Source organism: Leopardus geoffroyi, chromosome D2, assembly GCF_018350155.1.
Source record: "Leopardus geoffroyi isolate Oge1 chromosome D2, O.geoffroyi_Oge1_pat1.0, whole genome shotgun sequence".
Taxonomy (NCBI): Eukaryota; Metazoa; Chordata; class Mammalia; order Carnivora; family Felidae; genus Leopardus; species Leopardus geoffroyi.
This window is the reverse complement of record NC_059334.1, coordinates 30,237,409-30,258,469: the sequence shown is the minus strand read 5'-3', so window position 1 is coordinate 30,258,469 and position 21,061 is coordinate 30,237,409. Positions and strand designations below refer to the sequence as shown.

Genomic DNA, 21,061 nt, shown 5'->3' with positions numbered 1-21,061 from the left:
GGGCTCCTTGGAGAGATGGCTGAATTTATATATGGGGCAGTGTTATATAAAACAAGCCTGGAACATCGTGTTGGAAGCTAAGGAAACTATCAAAGGCAATCGAGGTCATGACAAGAAAATTCAGAAGCCAGCATGATGGGTTTCTACTGATCAAAGATGGAACAATTTGAGGATTTTTTGGTTTCAATTTGAAGATTTTTAAAGCATTTTTCATATTTAGTTAGGAATAAAAACCCTATTTAATATGCACTGAAATATGAACTAAAAATAATAATAAAAATACTAGTAATAAAATCATAAAAATTAAAAAATTTTGAGATCCAAAAGATACTAAATTAAAAAAAAACTGAACACACTGGAAATTGCTTAGGAACTAACTTGTATTCTAAAAGCCGGTGAATAAAGGCAAATAGCCAAGCATTTATTCTAATTTCCCTACATGAACCATATCTCAGCATTAACAAGTTATTGGTAAGGGCAATATTTCTTTGTAAAAGAAGATCAACCACCAAATGGAAGAATGGTGGACTTTGTTGCTGCTCATGTAATAAAGAATATAGAATATGAGGGCACCTGGGTGGCTCAGTCGGTTAAGCGCCCGACTTTGGTTCAGGTCATGATCACATGGTTCATGGGTTTGAACCCTGCGTCAGGCTCTGTGCTGACAGCTCAGAGCCTGGAGCCTGATTCGGATTCTGTGTTCCCTCTCTCTCTGCTCCTCTCCTGCTTGTGCTCTGTCTCTCTCTGTCTCTCAATAATAAACAAATACTAAAAAAAAAAAAAAAAAATATATATATATATATATATATATATATATATATATATATAATATGATATTAAGTGTTTCTAAAATGATTGCGTAAAAAGTTCATAGGGAATGTTATGATCAGTGATTCCCATTGACAACACCTGGACCATGGATCAGTCTTAACATTATAAAAAAGAGATATCACTGGACACTATATATTTCCTGATGTGAAGAAACAAGAGTGTTCAAATTGGACAGTGGTCTTTAAATAGTGTTTTTAAAGTGGAAGCTGAATTTGTCTCCACAGGACAATGGTTTTGGCTATATGAAAAAAAGAGAAAAGAAAAATTGGAAAAGCAAGCTTAAATAAAAAAGGTTTAGGAGACATATCAAATAACTATAACATGTGACCTTGTTTGGATAATAATTTAAACAAAACAAAATGCGGGGCGCCTGGGTGTCTCAGTTGGTTAAGCATCCAGCTTCGGCTCAGGTCACGATCTCACAGTCTGTGAGTTCGAGCCCTGCGTCAGGCTCTGTGCTAACAGCTCAGAGCCTGGAGCCTGCTTCGGATTCTGTGTCTCCCTCTCTCTCTGCCCCTCCCCTGGTCATGCTCTGCCTCTCTCTGTCTCAAAAATAAATAAAAACATTAAAAAAAAATTTTTTTTTAACAAAACAAAATGAAAAACAAAAGAAAAATCATTTAGGAGAAAAATGGAGCATTTTTTTGGTTTTGTTTTGAAGTAGGCACCATGCCATACCTATGTGGGGCTTGAACTCACGACCCTGAGATCAAGAGTCAGGTGGTTCTCCTACCGAGTCACAAAGGCACCCCAAATGGAGCAATTTGAACATTGATTGGTATGAAAACAATATTTGATTTGTTTGTTTTAGGTATTGCGGTTATAAAAATTACTTATTGTTTAATGACATACTGATGAAGTAATTGATAAGATAATATGATGTGAGTTCTGCAATTTATTATTGAGGGAAGTGAGATTCATTAAATAATTCACTCACTCTATACCTTTAAAACATTTTTCCATTTAAGAAAAAAACCTCTCAACCTTTAAAACTTCACTGCATTCAACTGATTCCCTTTATAACCAAGCACAAGAATCTCTCCATTTCTCTCCCATTTTGCCAGCAACCTACTCCAATAATGCTCAAGCAGGACCTCCCACCGCCTGTAAAACTCAGAGTGAAACTTCAGTTTTCATCTCACTTGACATGGTTGATCACTCCCTCCTTGAAACACTGCATATACTCTTAGAGTTCCATTAATACCTCACCAGACCTTCCAAGACTGTGTTCATCTCTGAAGCCTGTACAAATTGGGAATTCCCAGGACTTCTCCTTCTACCTCCTTCAGTTCTCTGTGATTTCATTTACTCTCAGGCTTTGAAATTCTATCTCTATGCAGCTGACTTCCTAAGTTATACCTCCAGCCAAAATCTTTTCTTTGAACTACACTCTTATTCAACTGTTTACCTAACGGTTATCTGACAGGTGTCTTAAACTTGACAGGTCCAGAAGTGAGCTTCTGATCTCCCTCTGTATGTTTCCAAATTTGTTCTTTCCCATTTCTCATGATTCTTGGTGATTTCCCCATCTTTCAACACCAGGGTAAACAGTGAGACTTTTTTTTTGTCCACAATCCAGATTTTTCAGAAATCCTGTTGACTCTACCTTGAAAACAGATCCAGAACCAGGCATCTCTCATGTCCTCATTAGCCAGTCTGGTTCAAGCTCCATCACCTTTTTCTTGAGCTGTTAGGATGTAGCCTCTTTACCATTACCCTACTTTTCTGTTCTGTCTACTGGTTTCTAGTTCAACCCAGTAAGCAGAATGTTAAGTTTGAGTCACATCATATACCATCTCTATGTTTTTTTTTTTAAGACTTTACTTTTAAGTAACCTCACACCCAACGTGGGCTTGAACTTACAACCCCAAGATCAATAGTAAAATGCTCCACCAAATGAGCGAGCCAGGTGCCCCAGCCCCTCTCTATTCTGAAATCTCCAGTAGCCTTCCTTTCACTCACTAAATGCTGATATCTTTACAGCAGTCAACAAAGCCCGAGATGAAACGCTCCAACACCCCTCTTCCCTCTCCAATCTATTTCTTACTCCTCTCCCCATTTCATGCTCTGCTTCAGCCACACTGGCCTCTTTGCTTGCATAAAGTATTCAAGGTAACTTCTTGTCCCCTGATCTTTACATTTGCCATTTCCTCTGCGTAGAATGCTATTTCTCCCAATAAAAACACTAAGGGTTCTTATTGGCCTAAGGACTTTACTCAAATGCTCCATTCTCAACAAATAGCTTTCTGACAACCATATCCAAATAGAATTCTCTCACAGAGCTCTCTCTCCTCTTTCACTGCTCACTTTCCAACACCCAGAACAGCACAAAGTGGTACTCAGTAATATTTGTTGACTGGATTACTTGTATTTGATGCTAAATGTGACCAAGGAAGACTTCAAGGAAGTGATGTCATTTCCCATGTTCCAAGAAGGAGTAGGGCTTCAAAGTAGATGGGACCAAACAAGAAAAACAGGTTTCTGTTTGTTTTCTTAAAGCATAAATAGAAAAAATACCAAGAAATACTGATGGGTCACTTTTTTGTTGACTTTTAGTTTTGGAAAGTATGTAGAAATTGTGTACATGTATGGATTCAGTGTCTTATTTTGAACTCTAAAGCAACATGTATTAGAAACAAGTGAGATTTAAGAATAATTACCTAATTGAATTAACATCTGATCTAAAGTTGTTTTTTGCTGTGTTTTGTTTTCATAATGCCTCATTCCTAAGAGAGCAGCAAGGATAAAGAACAGGGGAAGTGGGGTGCAAGGGAAAGTCCCAACACTTTGGCTAGTGGGAGTTGTGCACAGAGACTCAGCAGCATCCATAGGCCTCACCTAAAAGCGACAGCGATGAAGCCTTGCTATTGTTTGTGGTCGAGTTATTCTTCCGCTTGATTCGAGGAATGAATTTCTTCTCCACAGCTCTTATCTTATGTGCAAGAACTTCTGTCATCATTGCTGCCCTTTTCTTCCCAGAACGAGGAACAGGCTGAGTGAAACGTGTTCTTTTTTTACGGCGGGGTGTGAGCACCTCGATGGCCCCAGATTTGATCTTGGCTTCCATTCCTTCACTAGAGCCAAACTCATCTGTGTCTGAGAGTTTGTAGAGCGGTAGCACATGCAGCTGCTCATCTTGAGGAATAACCCCCAAGGAGCGATTATCCTCTCGTGTTAAAGTACAAACCTGACAGAAAGAAAACATGAAATAGGTCCTGCACATTCAGAGTTGTTTCTACCTTCTAATTGTTGCCACTGTGAAAGGGATCTATGTTCCCATTCTATGTTCCATTGGTTCCTGCTGGTATATTAATTTTACACAACTAATATACATCAAGCCACTCAACATTCTTCAATTCTAGTAATTTATCAATTATCTGTAAGCAGACCAGCATACTTTTGAGTTGATCTTATAAGTGCATATTATGCACGTTTATGTATTTTATAATATTTATAATGTTTATTTATTTTTGAGAGAGAGAAAGAGACAGAGAGAGAGATTAGGGGAGGGGCAGAGAGACCATATCGTAGGTAGGCTCTGCGCCATCAGCACAGAGCCTGAGGTGGGGCTTGAACCCATGGATTGTGAGCTCATGACCTGAGCAAAAACCAAGAGTCAGACACTAAACTGAGCCACTGAGGTGCTTGTTTAAAAATTTTTTAAATGTTTATTTCTTTATTTTTGAGAATATAATATTTTTAAAAAGTAAACTCTGTTGGGGTGCCTGGGTGGCTCTGTTGGTTAAGCATCCGACTTTGGCTCAGGTCACGATCGCATGGTTCATGGGTTCAAGCCCCACATGGGGCTTTGCCCTGACAGTGCAGAGCCTGCTTGGGATTCTCTCTCTCTTTCTTTCTCTGCCCCTTGCCCATTTGCACTCTCTCCCTGTCAAAGTGAATACATAAAACTGAAAACAAAACAAAACAAAACAAAACCACACAAGTAAACTCTATCCCCGATGTGGGCTTGAACTCATGACAAAGAGATCAACAGTTGCATGCTCTACTGGCTGAGTCAGCCAGGCACTCCTGTAATATTTTAAATACTAGGTCTTTTTGTTATATTTCATCTTACTCCATTGTCCAAGTTAAGGAATGTTTACTGGACTGTCCACAGCTTTCATACTAAATATTAACTATTAAGATATGATTTTAGCCTATATATTACCATATTTCGTAACTATTTAAATAATGACACATTCATTGGGTAGAGGGGGATTACTTATGAAAAATTTCCAGATTGCAAGGTTGACAGAACTTGATGAATACAGATGGTAAAGAAAGATAAACTTAGTTTTATTTTCTCAGTATCTATAGTCACGTTTACCGGCAAGACTTGAAATACTAAAGTCTCTTGGGTGTAATTTGTGAATAATTTAAAGTAATCATGTTAAAAATTAGACTCTTAAAAAAAAAATTAGACTCTTGCGTCAATAAATGTTTAAGCGATTTATTTGTTCACAGGGACACTAAGAAGGGGCCGAGGAGACAAGATACAAGGAGCATAATTAGAAAGACTGAGGCAGCAGACAGGGAGGCAAGTGAGTTGGTAGCTGAAGGTCAAGATTCCAGGGTTTCAGAAATGCAGAACTTTGGAGTCAGGGCAAGTTCTAGGTACAAGCCTCATTGCATGAGTAATGACAGCAGAGGAGAAGAGGCCACACTGAATGATACACAAGAGAAGCACAAGAAGAAGAGGAACCAAAATCCAGTTTGACTGAACCTAATTCACCCTGATCATGGATACTGTGCCATGAGGCAATTCAAGTAAAGTGACTAGCCAAGCACTAGCCAAGCAGTGGCAACGAACCACACTGTGGCCACGATTCACCTGGACAGATTTCTACTATTTCAACTTTGAAAATAACATTTGTCTCAAAGACTATAGTCAACGACAGTGGAGAGGAGTGATAATGCAAAAAAAAAAAAAAAAAAAAAAAAAATTTTTTGGCTCCTTAATTCTATCAGTCATAGACTTCACTGGCTAAACAAGGAGGGAAGGCTGCCTTTTGACGGATTAGATTGTGTCCTTCTAGTCACAGTGTAAGGGACTGTAGCTATGTCTTTCTTATATGGGGCCAACCAGACTGGTGTGTCATGCAAAAACAGAGGAAATCACTCCATATTAATCTCTTGTTTTACTAGGTGAGGAGATAATGACTTGAACCAAATCCATTTCATTTAAAAAAGACAACTGTGTGATTTTTCTCAGGGTCTTTTACCTAATTTAAGTATTTCTTAATTGACTTCACGCTATGGGCGTACAATTCTTTTCATGGCTATAAACATAAGTATGAGCACTGAAATGCAAATATTTCTGATAATTCTGGAATATTAATGGAACTTTATACATACATACTGGTATTAGAACAAACATGAACAAGAAAACAATACATTCGGGATAATTCCATCACAAAAACCCTTTGGTACCCAGAAGGCAAAAAAAGAGAACCGATAAATTGCTTAACTTCCTACCTATCAGTTTGAGAGCATACAAGAGTGCTCCTACCTGCTAGCAAACACACCACAATTAAATATAAGATTCAAGACCTTCAAAAAATATTTAAGTCCAGTTCTGTAACTTTGTGGAAGGACTTGGACAATAACGTAAATGCTATTGATGTATATACTATGTGAGACAGAACATAAAATATGATTTTTTAAATTTAATTCATCTCTGCACCCAATGTGGGGCTGGAACCCATGATATTGAGAACAAGAGTCATGTGCTCCTCTGACGGAGTCAGCCTGGGGCCCCTAAAATAAAATTTTTAACAGTAATCATATTCAGCCTAACCACACAGAGATGGAGCTTTTAGAATCAAAAGCCATCTATGTACATACCACAGTGCTTCCATTATTCATGTTGTGAATGTCCCTGTGGGGATGGGCACAGAAGTCTAGGCAAGCAGTGACCCCAGAGAAAGGACGACCCTCTTTGCTGCCAAGCCGACATTCTCGGGCAACATGTTCATATTCTACCTAAAAAAGAAATGTATGACACACAGTTGTGAGAGACAGAAAGAATCACCTTCAGTAAAGAATAAAAGTCACTTCCTGACCAGGCTCTTAAACTAACGACACATTGCAATTTCAGATATTTATGACCATAGTGCGTTAAAGTAGTGGATGTGTAGCTCAGAAACATTCAGGAGGAAGAGTCTGATAGTACACAAAGTAAAATGCAAATCCCTGGCTGTGACTGATGGTAGGATGATAAAAATACCTGCTGCTGGTGAATAAACAAGCAGAGCAAGCCTAATTTATTCCATTAGGAAGAGAGACGAACATAGTGCATTAATTATGTGGGAAGAGTCCTCAAGGTCTATAAATATACATGTATTCATAAACCAGTATAAAAAATGAATTTATAACTATTTTATTTTATTGTTATTATTATTAATTTTTTAAAGTAGGCTTCAGGCAGGGCTCCAACTTAAGACCCTGAGATCAAGAGTCAGACGCTTAAGCGACCGAACCACTCATGTGTCCCTATAACTCTTTTTAAAATGAAAAGTTGAATTTAACAGAAAGGATGTTATTCATGACAATACAAATAAAGATTTAAGAAATATAGACCATAGGTCTCTGGTTATGTTTAAGATAAAAAGATATTGGGGTGCCTGGGTAAATACACACAATAAAATGCTATTGAGCCTTAAAATGGAATGAAATTCTATGGTGCCTGGGTGGCTCAGTCAGTTAAGCATCTAACTTTGGCTCAGGGCATGATCTCGCGGTTTGTGGGTTCAAGCCCCGCGTAGGGCTCTGTGCTGACAGCTTGGAGCCTGGAGCTTGCTTTGGATTCTGTGTCTCCCTCTCTCTCTCTGCCCCTCCCCAACTCTCTCTCTCGGTTCCTGAGTTTGAGCCCTGCATTGGGCTCTCTGCTGTCAGTGCAGAGCACACTTTGGATCCTCTCTCTGCACCTCCCCCAGTCTCACAGACTCTGTCAAAAATAAACAAACTTTTAAAAGATATTTACACGTATTTTCCACCTTGTGATGACTGAACACATGTGTGTATTGCAAAAGGATTGCCACAGGAAGGTTAGGTAACATCTCAATCCCTTAACACTATGAGGTTTATTTTGTGTGTGTAGTGATAATTGAAGATCTCTTAAAAACTTGTAAGTATATAATATAGTATTGTTAATTAAATTATAGCCTCAATGCTGTGCAATAGATGCCCAAATTGTATTTATCTTATAGCTAGCTGGAAGTTTGTACCCTCTGATCAACTCCCTGCTTCCCTCAACCCTCATTTCTTTTCTTTTCTTTTTTAAAATTTATTTATTTTGAGAGAGAGGGAGAGAGAGAGAGAGTAAGGGAGAGAGAGAGGAAGAGAGAGAGAGAGAGAGAGAGAGAGAGAGAGAGAGAGAGAGAATGATTGGGAGAGAGGCAGAGAGAGAAAGGGAGAGAGTGAATCCCAAGCAAGCTCCATGCCTGTAGCACAGAGCCCAACATGGGGCTCAAACCGCAAACTGGGAGATCGTGACCTAAGCCAATATCAAGAGTCAGACATTCAACTAGCTTAGCCACCCAGGTGCTCCTCCTTTAATTTGTGGATGATGTCCTTTGAAGCACAAAATTTTAAAATTTTGAATTTCTTTCAGTTGTCCTTAATAGAACCTTCAGCAAAGTGTTTAATAGAAATGGTGAGAGTAGATATTCTTTTTTTTTTTTTAAGTTTATTTCTTTATTTTGCAGAGGGTGGGGGGCAGAGACAAAATTCCAAGCAGGCTCCACACTGTCAGCCCACCTCAGGGCTCAATCACAAAACCATGAGGTCATGACCTGAGCCGAAGTTAAGAATCAGAGGATCAACTGACTAAGCAACTCAGGCACCCTGAGAGTAGATATTCTTGTCTTGTTCCACATATAAAGCAAAAAATGTTTTAGTCTTTTATCATGATTATGATATTAGCTGTGGGTTGTTATAGATGTCCTGTATCAGGTTGAGCCAATTCACTTCTATTTCTATTTTGATGACTGTTTTAATCATGAAAGTGTTAGCTTTTGTCAAATTTCTTTATACAGAGAGATTATGTGGTTTTTGTCATTTGTTCTATTAATATATTCAGTATACTGGACTGATGAATTTTCTTGTGTAGAATCAATCATGCATTTCTGCTTTTATAAATTATATTTCTAGAAATAACCAGAATTCTGTCACTCTGGAATTTTAATTTAATTCAACTGTCATAACAGGAAGTTTTTAAAGACAGATAAATATACATATTTTTTTAATTAAAAAAATAGAAAAAAAGTTTTTCTTTACAGTAATCTCTACACCCAATGTGGGGCTTGAACTCACAACCCTGAGATCAAGAGCCACATGTTCTGCCATCTGAGCCAGCTAGGCACCCCCAGGCTAGATAATTTTTGAAGTTGTTCTATAAAGATAGATAACCATGTTCAAGAGTACTGCATCTGGTCCCCAAACATACCTGGTTTTGGTAAGCAACTGGAGCATACTGCTTATAAATTGGAGCTAATCGTGTAGCCAAACTCTGTAAATTATCTTCAAGGTTTTTTTCCTATAGGAAAAGACAGTCCATAAAAGTTGTTTCATAATGACATACAAGTTTTAGGTGTGTGAAAAAGAGTCATAAATCATTGCTGATGTGTGGTTGATGCACAATTCATACTTACCCTAATAAAAGAAATACCACAGAAAATAAAATGGGTTGTTTTTTTATAAAATCGAAAGCCTTAGTCATTGTTATGGTTTAACTATGTTGTAAGTGAGTTAGAAATGTAAATGGTGTTAGAGATAAGGTGTAAAACTGCTCACGTTGCTAAATATAAACACAAGAACCGTATTTTATATTTATTTAGCAGTACTGGGCACTTAAATCAAGTAGGACTGTAAGGAGCCTTGACACCATATCAAGAATCTGGATTGCTACTGATGGAAGGAACACGGAAGACTTTTCAAAGGAGAACAGTCTTTAACAAGAGTCTCCCTTAAAAATGTCACTGATGACAGTATGAGGTATCCAACACAAAAGGAGACTTTGGAAACAATAGTTGAAAGAGCACTGTGATAATTTTTCAGAGAGGATTGTATTCTAAATCAAATCAAAGACTTGATAAATGATCAATCACGTCCAAGGAAGACTATGGAAGGGAAACTGAGAGCAAGGATGAAAGGAAGAATTAAGGAGGCTCAAGGCTTCTGCTTCATTTCAGATTTGATGGATGCCAAGAACACAGAAAGACCTTCATGTGGATATGTATCAGATTATAAAAGCCAAAGCCACACACAGTATAGACATAGGAAGTTAATTCTTTTTCTTTTCTTTTTTTAAAGTAGGCTCCACAACCAGCATGGAGCCCAATGTGGGTTTTGAACTCAGGACCCTGAGATGAAGACCTGAGCTGCAATCAAGAGTCAGACACGTAAACGACTGAGCCACCCACCTGCCCCAGGAAGTTAATTCTTGGGTGCCTTTAACAAACCCCAATTTGAGCAACTGAAAAGCATCAGTGGTAATAACCTTTTTGGTTTCCTACTGATTTAGGTTGATTCTTTCACTGAAAAGGAAATTTATCTATTTGGCATATATCTAAATTACTGTTGCTTTCATCTGTTTTCTTACGTATGTGAAACTTAATATAGCTTAATAAATATCGTCAGGAAAGTCAGGACCCTCCTTTAAAAAACTTCCTGACTATACTCACCGATTAATTATTTCATTTATTTGAAGAAAACTTCACAATTGTGATTTAAGTACCTATTGAAAAGATTTTGATTATGTTTTGTAACACCTGAAATATTAAGTGGAGTAATTGTGTTTTACTACTGGTAGATAATGAATTCACAAAGAGTATCAGAAGTTAGACTGAGTATATGGTCATCAGGAAATATTTATTGTGTGGAAATGTTGAAATAAATTAGGCCCACAGAAATTAAAGCTTATATAGGTGACCATCACAAATGTAAGTCTCATTATTCATAATGTAAGGATCTTGACACTCTGTTTCATTAGAACAAATGTGTTTGTCAGATATAGAGGTTTCTTCATATCAGGTCCTAACATGTCAGGGCTCAAGCCTATGTTCCTCTTCTCTTTTCATCCTAAACCTGATCTCTAGGGCTGTCATATCCACATCTGTGGTTATAATTACTGTCTGGACAAGAAATCACACTTGAGCTTCAGATTGTTATTATTGACCTGACATCCCCACTTGGATTTACCATAGAAATCTCTCACCCAGTGGTTACAAACTGAATTCATAATCTGCCTTTTTGAAACCTTATGTCAAGAAATAGCACTGCCATCTGATTATGAAAACCTTTCCAGACTACCACTATCCACTATGTCCTCTGTCACAACCAATTCCAAGTTACTATTATCCCTTCTCTGGACTATTCTTTTTTTTTTTTTTTTTTTTTTTTTAATGTTTATTTATTTCTGAGAGAGAGAGAGAGAAAGAGAGCTGTCAGCACAGAGCCTGATGTGGGGATTGAACTCACAAACCGCAAGACCATGACCTCAGCCCAAAGTCGGAAGCTTAACTGACTGAGCCACCCAGGCGCACTTGGACTACTTATTCTTAAAGCTAGCTCAACTTGCTAAACACACTCTTCAACAATTTTAATACATTATTCAAAGAGCAGCTAAAGAGATCCCTTTGAAAGACAAGGGTAATTGTACCACTATTCTCATTAAAACCCTTCAATGATCTTCCAAAATGTTTGACATATAAGGCCACTTCACCTTACTCTCTCTTGCCTGCTGAGCTTCATACTGGCCTTCTGTCAGTTCCTGGAATGAGAAATGCTTCTTCCTGTATTATAAGCACTATATAGATATTACTCATTATTTATAAAGACCATAGAAAAAGATCATGATTCATATAATATTATTGTGTTGTAGAATAAAAATGTAACACTCATGTCAATACTCTGATGTATTTATACACAGGCAGTTTCATCATAAGATATTTGTAAAGAAAACTGATTAATTTTAAGGGAGAATGGACATCACATTATCAAGTGTTCTTATGTTTGAACATAGCACCTTTCCATGATCAGGTATAGCCTTTAGTAAATTTTATCGTTTTCTCCCTAGAGGTCTAATACACTTCTTTGATTTTTAAATGTAAGCTTTACACCCAATGGGGCTTCAACTCATCACCCTAAGATCTAGAGTTGCACACTCTTGAGACTGAGCCAGCCAGGTGCCCCTAACATACTTATTAGATTTCTTCTAAGGTATTTTATCTGCAAATGATAGTTCTCTCACTAAAATCATTTACATGTTTTATTGCAACAGACAGGAACTCTAAAAAATGCTAAATAATTCCACTTACCTCTTTAAAGGGATCATTATTAATTCTGAGGTTCTTGGAAAGATGATATATTCACCTTATTATGGCTATAATTGAGAATCATTCCTGCTGTTGTATTTTGTGTTTCCTATTTATCTTGTATTCTAATGACTTTTAAAAATCCTTTTGCTGATTTATGTATAGGTTGTCTTCCTTAGAAAGATTTTTTCCCCACACTACTTTAAAATGCAAAAATTCTATTTAAATTCATCTAAAAAAATTTTAAACATATGCTTTCTTAAATATATGTTTTTCTGACAAATTCTAGAGCAGTGTTTTCCAAGCTGTGGGTCATGACTCAGTAGAGGGCTATGAAGTCAATTTAGTAAGTCACATCTAACAAAGAACAATGAAATTTTATAAAAAGTATTGTAGTGAATACCAGTGATCCTTGGCTATAATTAAATTAGATATTAAGTTTTTAATATTTGAATATCTTCTCTAACATATAAGATGAAGTATTATTTACTGAAGGTTTTGTTTTAATTATTTACTTGCATATATCTATTGTATAGCAGTTTATAATATAAAATGTTTTTTATTCTTGGTCACAGCTCAAAGTTTGAAAAACACTGATCTTAGAGTTAATTGGTATCTAAATCATCTCCACTCCAAACAAGGCATAAAACATCACCACATTTAGTTCCTGTAGGTGCCCCACCCCCTCCCAGTGCCTACCCACCCTTGAGCTGGTAAGAGTATGGAATTATACTTATCGGTTGTTATTTTAATTTAAAAAAATGTAAGTACTCAACTTATTTAAACTTAACAGTAAGGTTGACTAATTTCTTTGCTCACCATGGCCTCGTGTCCCGGACAGATTGGTTCCGGTTTCATATATCTTCTTTCTGGATTACGTCCTTTAGTAATTCTTTCATAGTAGTTCTGTGGGTAGTAAACTTTCTGAGTCTTTGAAATGTTGGCAAATGGTTTTATTTATTTTTCCTACTTTGGCTGGGTATAAAATTCTAGGTTCTTTGAACAATTATTGTCTCTGGGGTTTGGGGAGAAGGAGGAGGGAGCCAGGGACAGTGGTAATTTGGGCTCAGAGATGAAGACTTTACCTAATTTATTGAGAATTTTAAACTATTTACATATATATATTCTTACTGTTTTTTCCACTACTTCTAAAATATTTAATTGTTTTACTATTTAAAAAACATTTTAAGGAATGTACTTATAAACTCATTGTGAAATTTAAAAGTAAAAAAGGGCACTTACGTGTAAGGGAGAGCTTGGATCAATTCTAAATCTTCTAGGGCTTGGGCTTCTACCAAATTTACATCCATTGAAATACATACTCCAGGAACAACCAAAAGAGAAGGAAGCTCCACAAGTCTCTGGATCAATTCCTTGACATGTACAGGTACGACTGTAAGATGATAATTGCAAGGGAATGAACTGATAAAGCGGGCCAATACCTCAGAAAGAACATTTCAGATTCCTATAATTTTAGAAGTATAGATGACTAATGAATTGATTTTAACACATCTATTTTATTACTGATTTTACCTTAAGTAGTGTTGACAACCCAAAGCTAAATGCCCTTGAATATAGGCCAATTTTTAACTAAAATGTTTGCTCATGATTGGAAATCCAAATAAATAGCAATAAACTATACAGAAATATACATATGGATATGTCCAAGGAGAGGAAATAAAGAATCTAGATTTTAATCCTGGATCTGTTCCCTATCAGATGTGAAAATTAGAGTATCTCATTAGCTCTTTGGACTTTAGCTCCTTCATCTATAAACTGACATTGATATAATTCTCTGAGGATTGACAGTGGATAAGATATTTCGCATGTGAGATCACTCTCGATTTTAATGAAGGTCTTTATTAGGGCGCCTGGGTGGCTCAGCTGGTTAAGCATTGGACTCTTGATTTCGGCTAAGGTCATCATCTTGCAGTTTGTGAGTTCAAGCCCCATGTCGGGCTCACTGCTGTCAGTCTGTCAGTGCAGTACCTGCTTCAGATCCTCTGTCCCCTCTTCTCTGCCCTTCCTCCACTCGCATTCTCTCTCTCAAAAAATAAATAAAATATATATTAAAAAAAACCATTAAAAAGTCTTCATTAAGGTTATAAATGAAAAAATTGAACTGAAAGTAATTTGGTTATTTTATCACATTGGGGGCATTTCTGAGGTTCTAATAGACCCAATAGTAAGGATGACAATGATTACAATATTCATACAAAGATATGAAACCAAGGAGGTAAAAAGCACTCTTTGGTTTCCAATTGCATAATCCTCAAAACTTGAATAGCATGTGTATAGTTCTTACGTAATGATTAAAAATACAAACAAAAACCCATATTTAAAAAAGTCAATAAAAAGAATATAGAAATGTAAAGTTTGAAACTATTATTAGTATTTTTAAATTGTGAACATCAGGAAAATGCCTAATACGTGAGGTAACACTGAATATGATAAGAAAGTATACAAAAAGTATCATTTAAGATACTGCGAAGGCGATGAATCGTCTAAGTACCCCTAAATCTTCTTACCAAGATGGAAGATATATTGTAAAATGACAAAATGTTACAACAACTTGAAAAGGAAGAAAAAGGGTATGCAAATGGGATTAAATTTGAAATTACAGAAGGACATTAACGTTGTCAAATAGAAAAATAAATAACACATTTATGTCATTGAAATGACACATGGAAAGGAAAGAAAATTGTAGTTTCACTGAAAGCTGACAGTTATTTAAACAATTAAAAACACAGGAAATGTAGAAGGTCGTGAGACCTACAAGAGCTTTTGCAAACAGTCAATATCACTGATAATAGGGCAAATGAAATGAAAGTAGGTCCTTATCTTATGGACTAAATATGATACTCCTGCCAATAATTTCTCAATTGAATTACATTAGCAAGCAACAATCAAACTCAAACTGAGCAATTGTCTATAAAATTAGGACCAAAGCAAAAATGTGCTACTGGGACCTCCTCAAAATAAAAGGCTTCTGCACAGCAAAGGAAACAATCAGGAAAACTAAAAGGCAACTGACAGAATGGGAGAACATATTTGCAAACAACATATCACATAAAGGGTTAGTATCCCAAATCTATGAAGAACTTATAAAAAATCAACCAAAAAAGAAATAATCCAGTGAAGAAATGGGCAAAAGACATGAATAGACACTTCTCCAAGAAGACATCCAGATGACCAAGTGACATGAAAAAATGCTCAACATCACTCATCACCAGGGGAAAATACAAATCAAAACCACCATGAGCTATCACCTCACCCCAGTCAGAATGGCTAACATTAACAACTCAGGCAACAACAGATGTTGGCGAGGATGTGGAGAAAGAGGATCTCTTTTGCACTGCTGGTGGGAATGCAAACTGGTGCAGCCACTCTGGAAAACAGGATGGAGGTTCCTCAAAAACTTAAACATAGAACTACTCTACAATCCAGCAATTGCACTACTATAGGTATTTATCCAAAGGATACAGGTGTGCTGTTTTGAAGAGACACATGCACCCCAGTGTTTACAGCAGCACTATCAACAATAGCCAAGTATGGAAAGAGCCCAAATGTCCATCGATGGATGAATGGATAAAGAAGATATGGTATATATACACAAAGGAGTATTACTTGGCAATCAAAAAGAATGAAATTTTGCCATTTGCAACTACATGGATGGAATTAGAGGGTATTATGCTAAGTGAAATTAGTCAGAGAAAGACAGATATTATATGATTTCACTCATATGAGGACTTTAAGATACAAAACAAATGAACATAAGGGAAGGGAAACAAAATAATATAAAAACAGGGAAGGGGACAAAAACATAAGAGACTCTTAAATATGGAGAACAAATAGAGGTTTGCTGGAGGGGAGATAGGCTAAATGGGTGAGGGGCATTAAGGAATCTACTCCTGAAATCATTGTTGCACTATATGCTAAGTAACTTGGATGTAAATTAAAAAATAAATAAGTAAATAAGTAATAATAAAATTTAAAAAAATAGGACTTCAAAAATACCAATACAATGAAAGATAAGGCATGAGATTTTTAAAAAAAGTTAATGTTTTATTTTTGAGAAAAAGAGCTCAAGTCAGAGAGAGAGGGAGAGAGTATCCCAAGCAGACCCTTCACAGTCAGTGCACAGTCCATCATGGGGCTAGAATCTACAAACCAGCGAGATCATGAACTGAGCTGAAAGGAAGAGTCAGACACTTATCCAACTGAGCCACCCAGTTGCCCCAAGTCTTCCTGTTTTTGATTATTGTACAGGAGTTATGTAAGAGAATTTTGTCATTCTTAGAATATACTCTTGAGTAGTATTTACAGGAAAAAGGTATCAAGCCTGCAACTATCTGACAAATAATCCAGAAAGAAAAAATTTAAAAAATAAAAATAGCACGAATAATAGTAATTTTTGTTGTTGTTGTTGTTATTATTTATTCTTTGAGAGACAGACAGACAGTGCGTGAGCAGGGGAGGGGCAGAGAGGGAGGGAAGACACAGAATCCGAAGCAGGCTCCAGGCTCTGAGCTGTCAGCACCGAGCCCGATGCAGGGCTCGAACTCACGAACGGTGAGATCATGACCTGAGCCGAAGTCGGTCACTCAACCAACTGAGCCACCCAGGCACCCCAAGTAGGTTTGTGTGCATGTGTAAAAAAGCAAATTTTACAAATTGTTAACAATAATGAAATCTATGTGAGGAGTATATATGATAAGAGTTCATTGAAATATTCTTGCATCTATTCTGTCAATAAGAATTTTTCTTAATTTTTCTTTATTTTTTTTAAGTAGGCTCCAACTCACAAGCCAAGATCAAGCCCCACATTGGGTGTAGAGATTACAGAGGGGATATCGTATATTTTTGTTTATATTTTGTATAATGACATTTCTTTTTTTTTTTTAACGTTATTTATTTTTGAGACACAGAGAGACAGAGTATGAACGGGGGAGGGTCAGAGAGAGAAGGAGACATTGAATCCAAAACAGGCTCCAGGCTCTGAGCTGTCAGCACAGAGCCCGACGCGGGGCTCGAACTCACCACGAGATCATGACCTGAGCTGAAGTCGGACGCCCAACCGAGTGAGCCACCCAGGCGCCCCATGTAATGACATTTCTTTAAATACTCTCTAGTAACTGGAGTTGGCTTAAATGGAAAAAATGATAGAAATAGATCTCCTCCTCCCATGATTGACTAGCATAAATTTTCAAGTTTATTTATGTATTTTGAGAGAGTGAGCACATGCATATGAGTGGGGGCAGGGCAGAGAGCGAGGGCGAGAGAGAGCCATAGAGAATCCCAAACTGGTTCTGCACTGTTAGCACAGAGCCTGAAGTGGGGCCCGAACCCACGAACCGTGAGTTCATGACTTGAGCCGAGGTCAGACGCTTAACAGACTGAGCCACCCAGGTGCCCCAACTGGCATAAATTTTAAATACATCACAAATTCAGGTTTTTAAATTTACAATTTCAACAAGAACTAAAAGAAACCATGGGTGAACTACTATATAACTTGCAAGAAAGAAAAATGTTCTTTAATGCCACTTAAAATGCAGACAGAAAAGAAAAATAGGTATGATTAATTATATTATAAAAGAAAGAGGATGGGGTGACTGGTGGGCTCAATCGGTGGAGCATGAGACTCTTGATTGTGAGCTTGAGCCCCACGTTGGGTGTAGAGATTACTAAAAATAAATAAATGAGTAAAGGAGAATATCCTAAAAGGGTCTCAACTCACTGTGAAACCAAAGGAGAATATCCTAAAAGGGTCTCAACTCACTATGAAACCAAATTTCTATTAAAGAAAAAACAAAAACAAAAAAACCCCACTTCATTATTTTTAGTTTTAGAATACCTAAATTTATGTTCTCCCATATAATACACGTCATTGGTAGTTAACTAACAATGTAATATTACATAATAGAGGTCTGAACAGGAAAGCAGTAATAACTAAATTTGATTACTTTTCATTGAGCGTGCATCTTCGGTCTGTGGGATGACCGTTGTAGGACTTCAGATTTTCAGTGAGCTCTGTATACAGTCTGTCGGCCATGGGGAGAGGGATGCCGTCCCACACCATGATGAGGACCACCATCACAGCTGTTGGACAATGGTGGCCTGTGCGCTGCCGAACCAAACAGAGAACTTTTTCTTCATCGCTGCCTCTTCTTAAAACCTGGAAAAGCAGAGTGCATTTGTTTATAGAAAACAAGAAACCTAAACTTGAGTGCAATGGATATTGGTTTTAAAGCTCTGTATTATTGCATTTCAGGTCTTTTTAAACATGACTATTTCTTAAAGGGTTGAAGCCTATTTAGTTTTTAGACTAGTTGCCTCCACACAACTCAGAGTAACCCAGGTTACTTGACTAACAAACAACAGGCAGAACAGGAGTCTGTGGTATGTGGTTATTACTTGTGAAAGGAGACGAAAGCAATCTGTGGTTTCTTTCGCTGTCGATACAGTATTGCAAAATAGACAACAGAGGATTCCCTGGAAAAGAGCCTAACTGTTTTGCTCTTACACAAATGCCACAACGGGACAAATCTAGCCAGATGCAAATAACCAGGGACCCTCAATATTAAAAATGGACTTCAGCACTTGGGTGAATGGTTTTATTAGACAGAATAATTAATATATAAAGCAATGCTCCTAAAATTCCTGTGACCTTTCCATGCTATCACAAGGATCTAGCATACCCATATTATCATAAGATTAAGGTGGTTCAGTTGACACGGTAAATGCAAAATACAACAATTAACTTTGAATAATTATTGATTTTTCTTACACTGTATCGTACCCATGGGGTGCTACAAAGGTCTCAGAAGTATTTAAAATATAGCCCAGTGGTCCTAGTGCACACCAAAACATTACATAAAAATGTTGACAAGACATAAAACCAACCAATTCTGTTTATAACTCCCTCCATAAATCACAAATTTACACAGCAGAGACACTGACCACATTAATCAACACATAATCAGTAAATGATAAAGGTGCCCACCCCTGTGACCAAAATGGAGTAACGAACAGCAAAATTATTATCCCATTTCTGTTGCTATAATAATATTACATAAACTTGAGATGAAACTTCTTAAGATGTTAGTTACCCAATATCACTTTCTTCTGTCACTCCAGATGGTTAACAATCATTGCTACCAAGGCATCCCTTGAGTAGAGTTGGCTTTAGGACCTTCCCCCTAAACACAATTATTTATATTAAAATTTTTTTCTATACTTATATGTCCTTTTACAGCCAAATAAGAATACATTTGCTTTCAAATAATCTCAAATACAAAATGATATATAATGTATTAAACAAAATTATACCAGATAATTTTCAAGTTTTCAAGCAAAGAACAAAGTTACATTTATCTAGTCTTTGTATGGGAAATGCTAAAACGCTATTTATTCATGGTTATCTGTGCTTTTCTCAGATTCTCCAAATGTCATTCAGTGAACATCAGAAAATTAAGCATAACGAGTCTCTAAATTCAGATCTAGGTTCAATATGCTGCTTAAGTATTGCCATGGTATGAAGATTTGTGACCACCAAAAATCCATATATTAAATCTTGAATCCCAGTTGTGGTAGTATTACAAGGTAAGGCCTTTGGGAGGTAATTAAGTCACATGGGGGAAGCTCTCATGAGTGAGATTAGTGTTCTTATAAATAGACACCACAGAACTCCCTAACACCTTCATACATATGACAACACAAAGAGAAGAGGACTCCCCCCACCCCCCCCATTCCCCCCGCCTCCACCCATGCTGGCATCCTGATTTGAGACTTCCACACTCCAGAACTGGGAGAAATATATTTCTGTTGTATAGAAGCCACTCAGTCTGGTATTTTCTCATAGCAGTCTAAATGGAGGAAGACAAGTATTATACCTGTGTAAGTCTATAAAAACTATAAAACATTAAAAGAAATTAAAGGTGATCTCAATAAATGCAGAACTACCATGTCCATGGAATAGACACTATTATAATGATGCCAATTTTCCCCCAATGGATTTCCAGATGTGATGGGATCCCAAGCAAAATCTTATCAGAGTTTATTTTGTTTTGGGTGGAAGTTGACAATCTTGTGCCAAAATTCAAATGGAAATGCAAAAGATGAAAAAGGGCCAAGAAAATGAATGAAGGCAAAGTGATTTACCAAATTATGAATCTTGACCCTTACTGCACATAAGTAGCTTGAGTTATATTGTTGATATAAATAGGAAAGTTAAAACAACACGTTTTGAAAGAAAACATCTTCATGACCTTGAAGCAGGTAAAACCAATTTAGAATAGATTACCACATTTAATAACTATAAAGAAAAATACTAAGAAGGTGGATTGTACAGGCGCTTGGCTGGCTCAGGTAGTAGAGCATGGAACTCTTGATCTCAGGGTTGTAAATTTGAGCCCCATGTTAGGCGTAGAGATTATGTAAAAATAAAATCTTAAAAAAAAAAAAAAGAACTTGGATTATATTATAATTAAGTACGTCTGTTCATGAAAAACATTAACTAGCAAGAGATTAAGAAGGCATACAGGCAAGCAATACAGTGGGAGAAATATTTATAATACATATAATTGATAAAGTATTTTTACCCAAAGTATATAAGGACATTTCTCCAAGTGAGTAATAAAAACACAATAGAAAACCAGCCAAAGATTTGAACAGGCTCGACACAAGAGAATATCAAACAGATGATGAGCATATGAAAATATGCTCCACATTACTCGTCATGTAGCAAAGTAAGAAAATTTTAAGGCACCACATATGTTGGTGTGATGATAAAATAGTGAAAACTGCTATAGAAAACAGTCTGGAAGTTCCTCAAAAAACTAAAAATAGAACTGCCATGTGATCCAACAATTCCACTCTGGAGCTTACATCCGAAAGAACTGAAAGCAAGGCCTAAA

General features: G+C 36.8%; 1 protein-coding gene across 5 annotated transcripts in view; it reads right to left on the bottom strand.

Moving 5' to 3' along the window:
* The window catches only part of TET1 (tet methylcytosine dioxygenase 1), a 135,667-nt gene that overhangs the window by 11,352 nt on the left and 103,254 nt on the right, over positions 1-21,061 (bottom strand). For 4 of the 5 annotated variants that reach the window (XM_045437614.1, XM_045437617.1, XM_045437615.1 and 1 more), the window contains 6 exons: positions 18,110-18,321; positions 13,389-13,539; positions 12,966-13,052; positions 9,278-9,367; positions 6,676-6,813; positions 3,670-4,018 (listed from right to left, as the gene is read on the bottom strand). In XM_045437614.1, coding sequence (XP_045293570.1) covers positions 3,670-4,018; positions 6,676-6,813; positions 9,278-9,367; positions 12,966-13,052; positions 13,389-13,539; positions 18,110-18,321 — 1,027 coding nt within the window. The remainder of the gene's footprint in view (positions 1-3,669; positions 4,019-6,675; positions 6,814-9,277; positions 9,368-12,965; positions 13,053-13,388; positions 13,540-18,109; positions 18,322-21,061) is intronic. The other variant, XM_045437619.1, reaches the window with a different exon arrangement.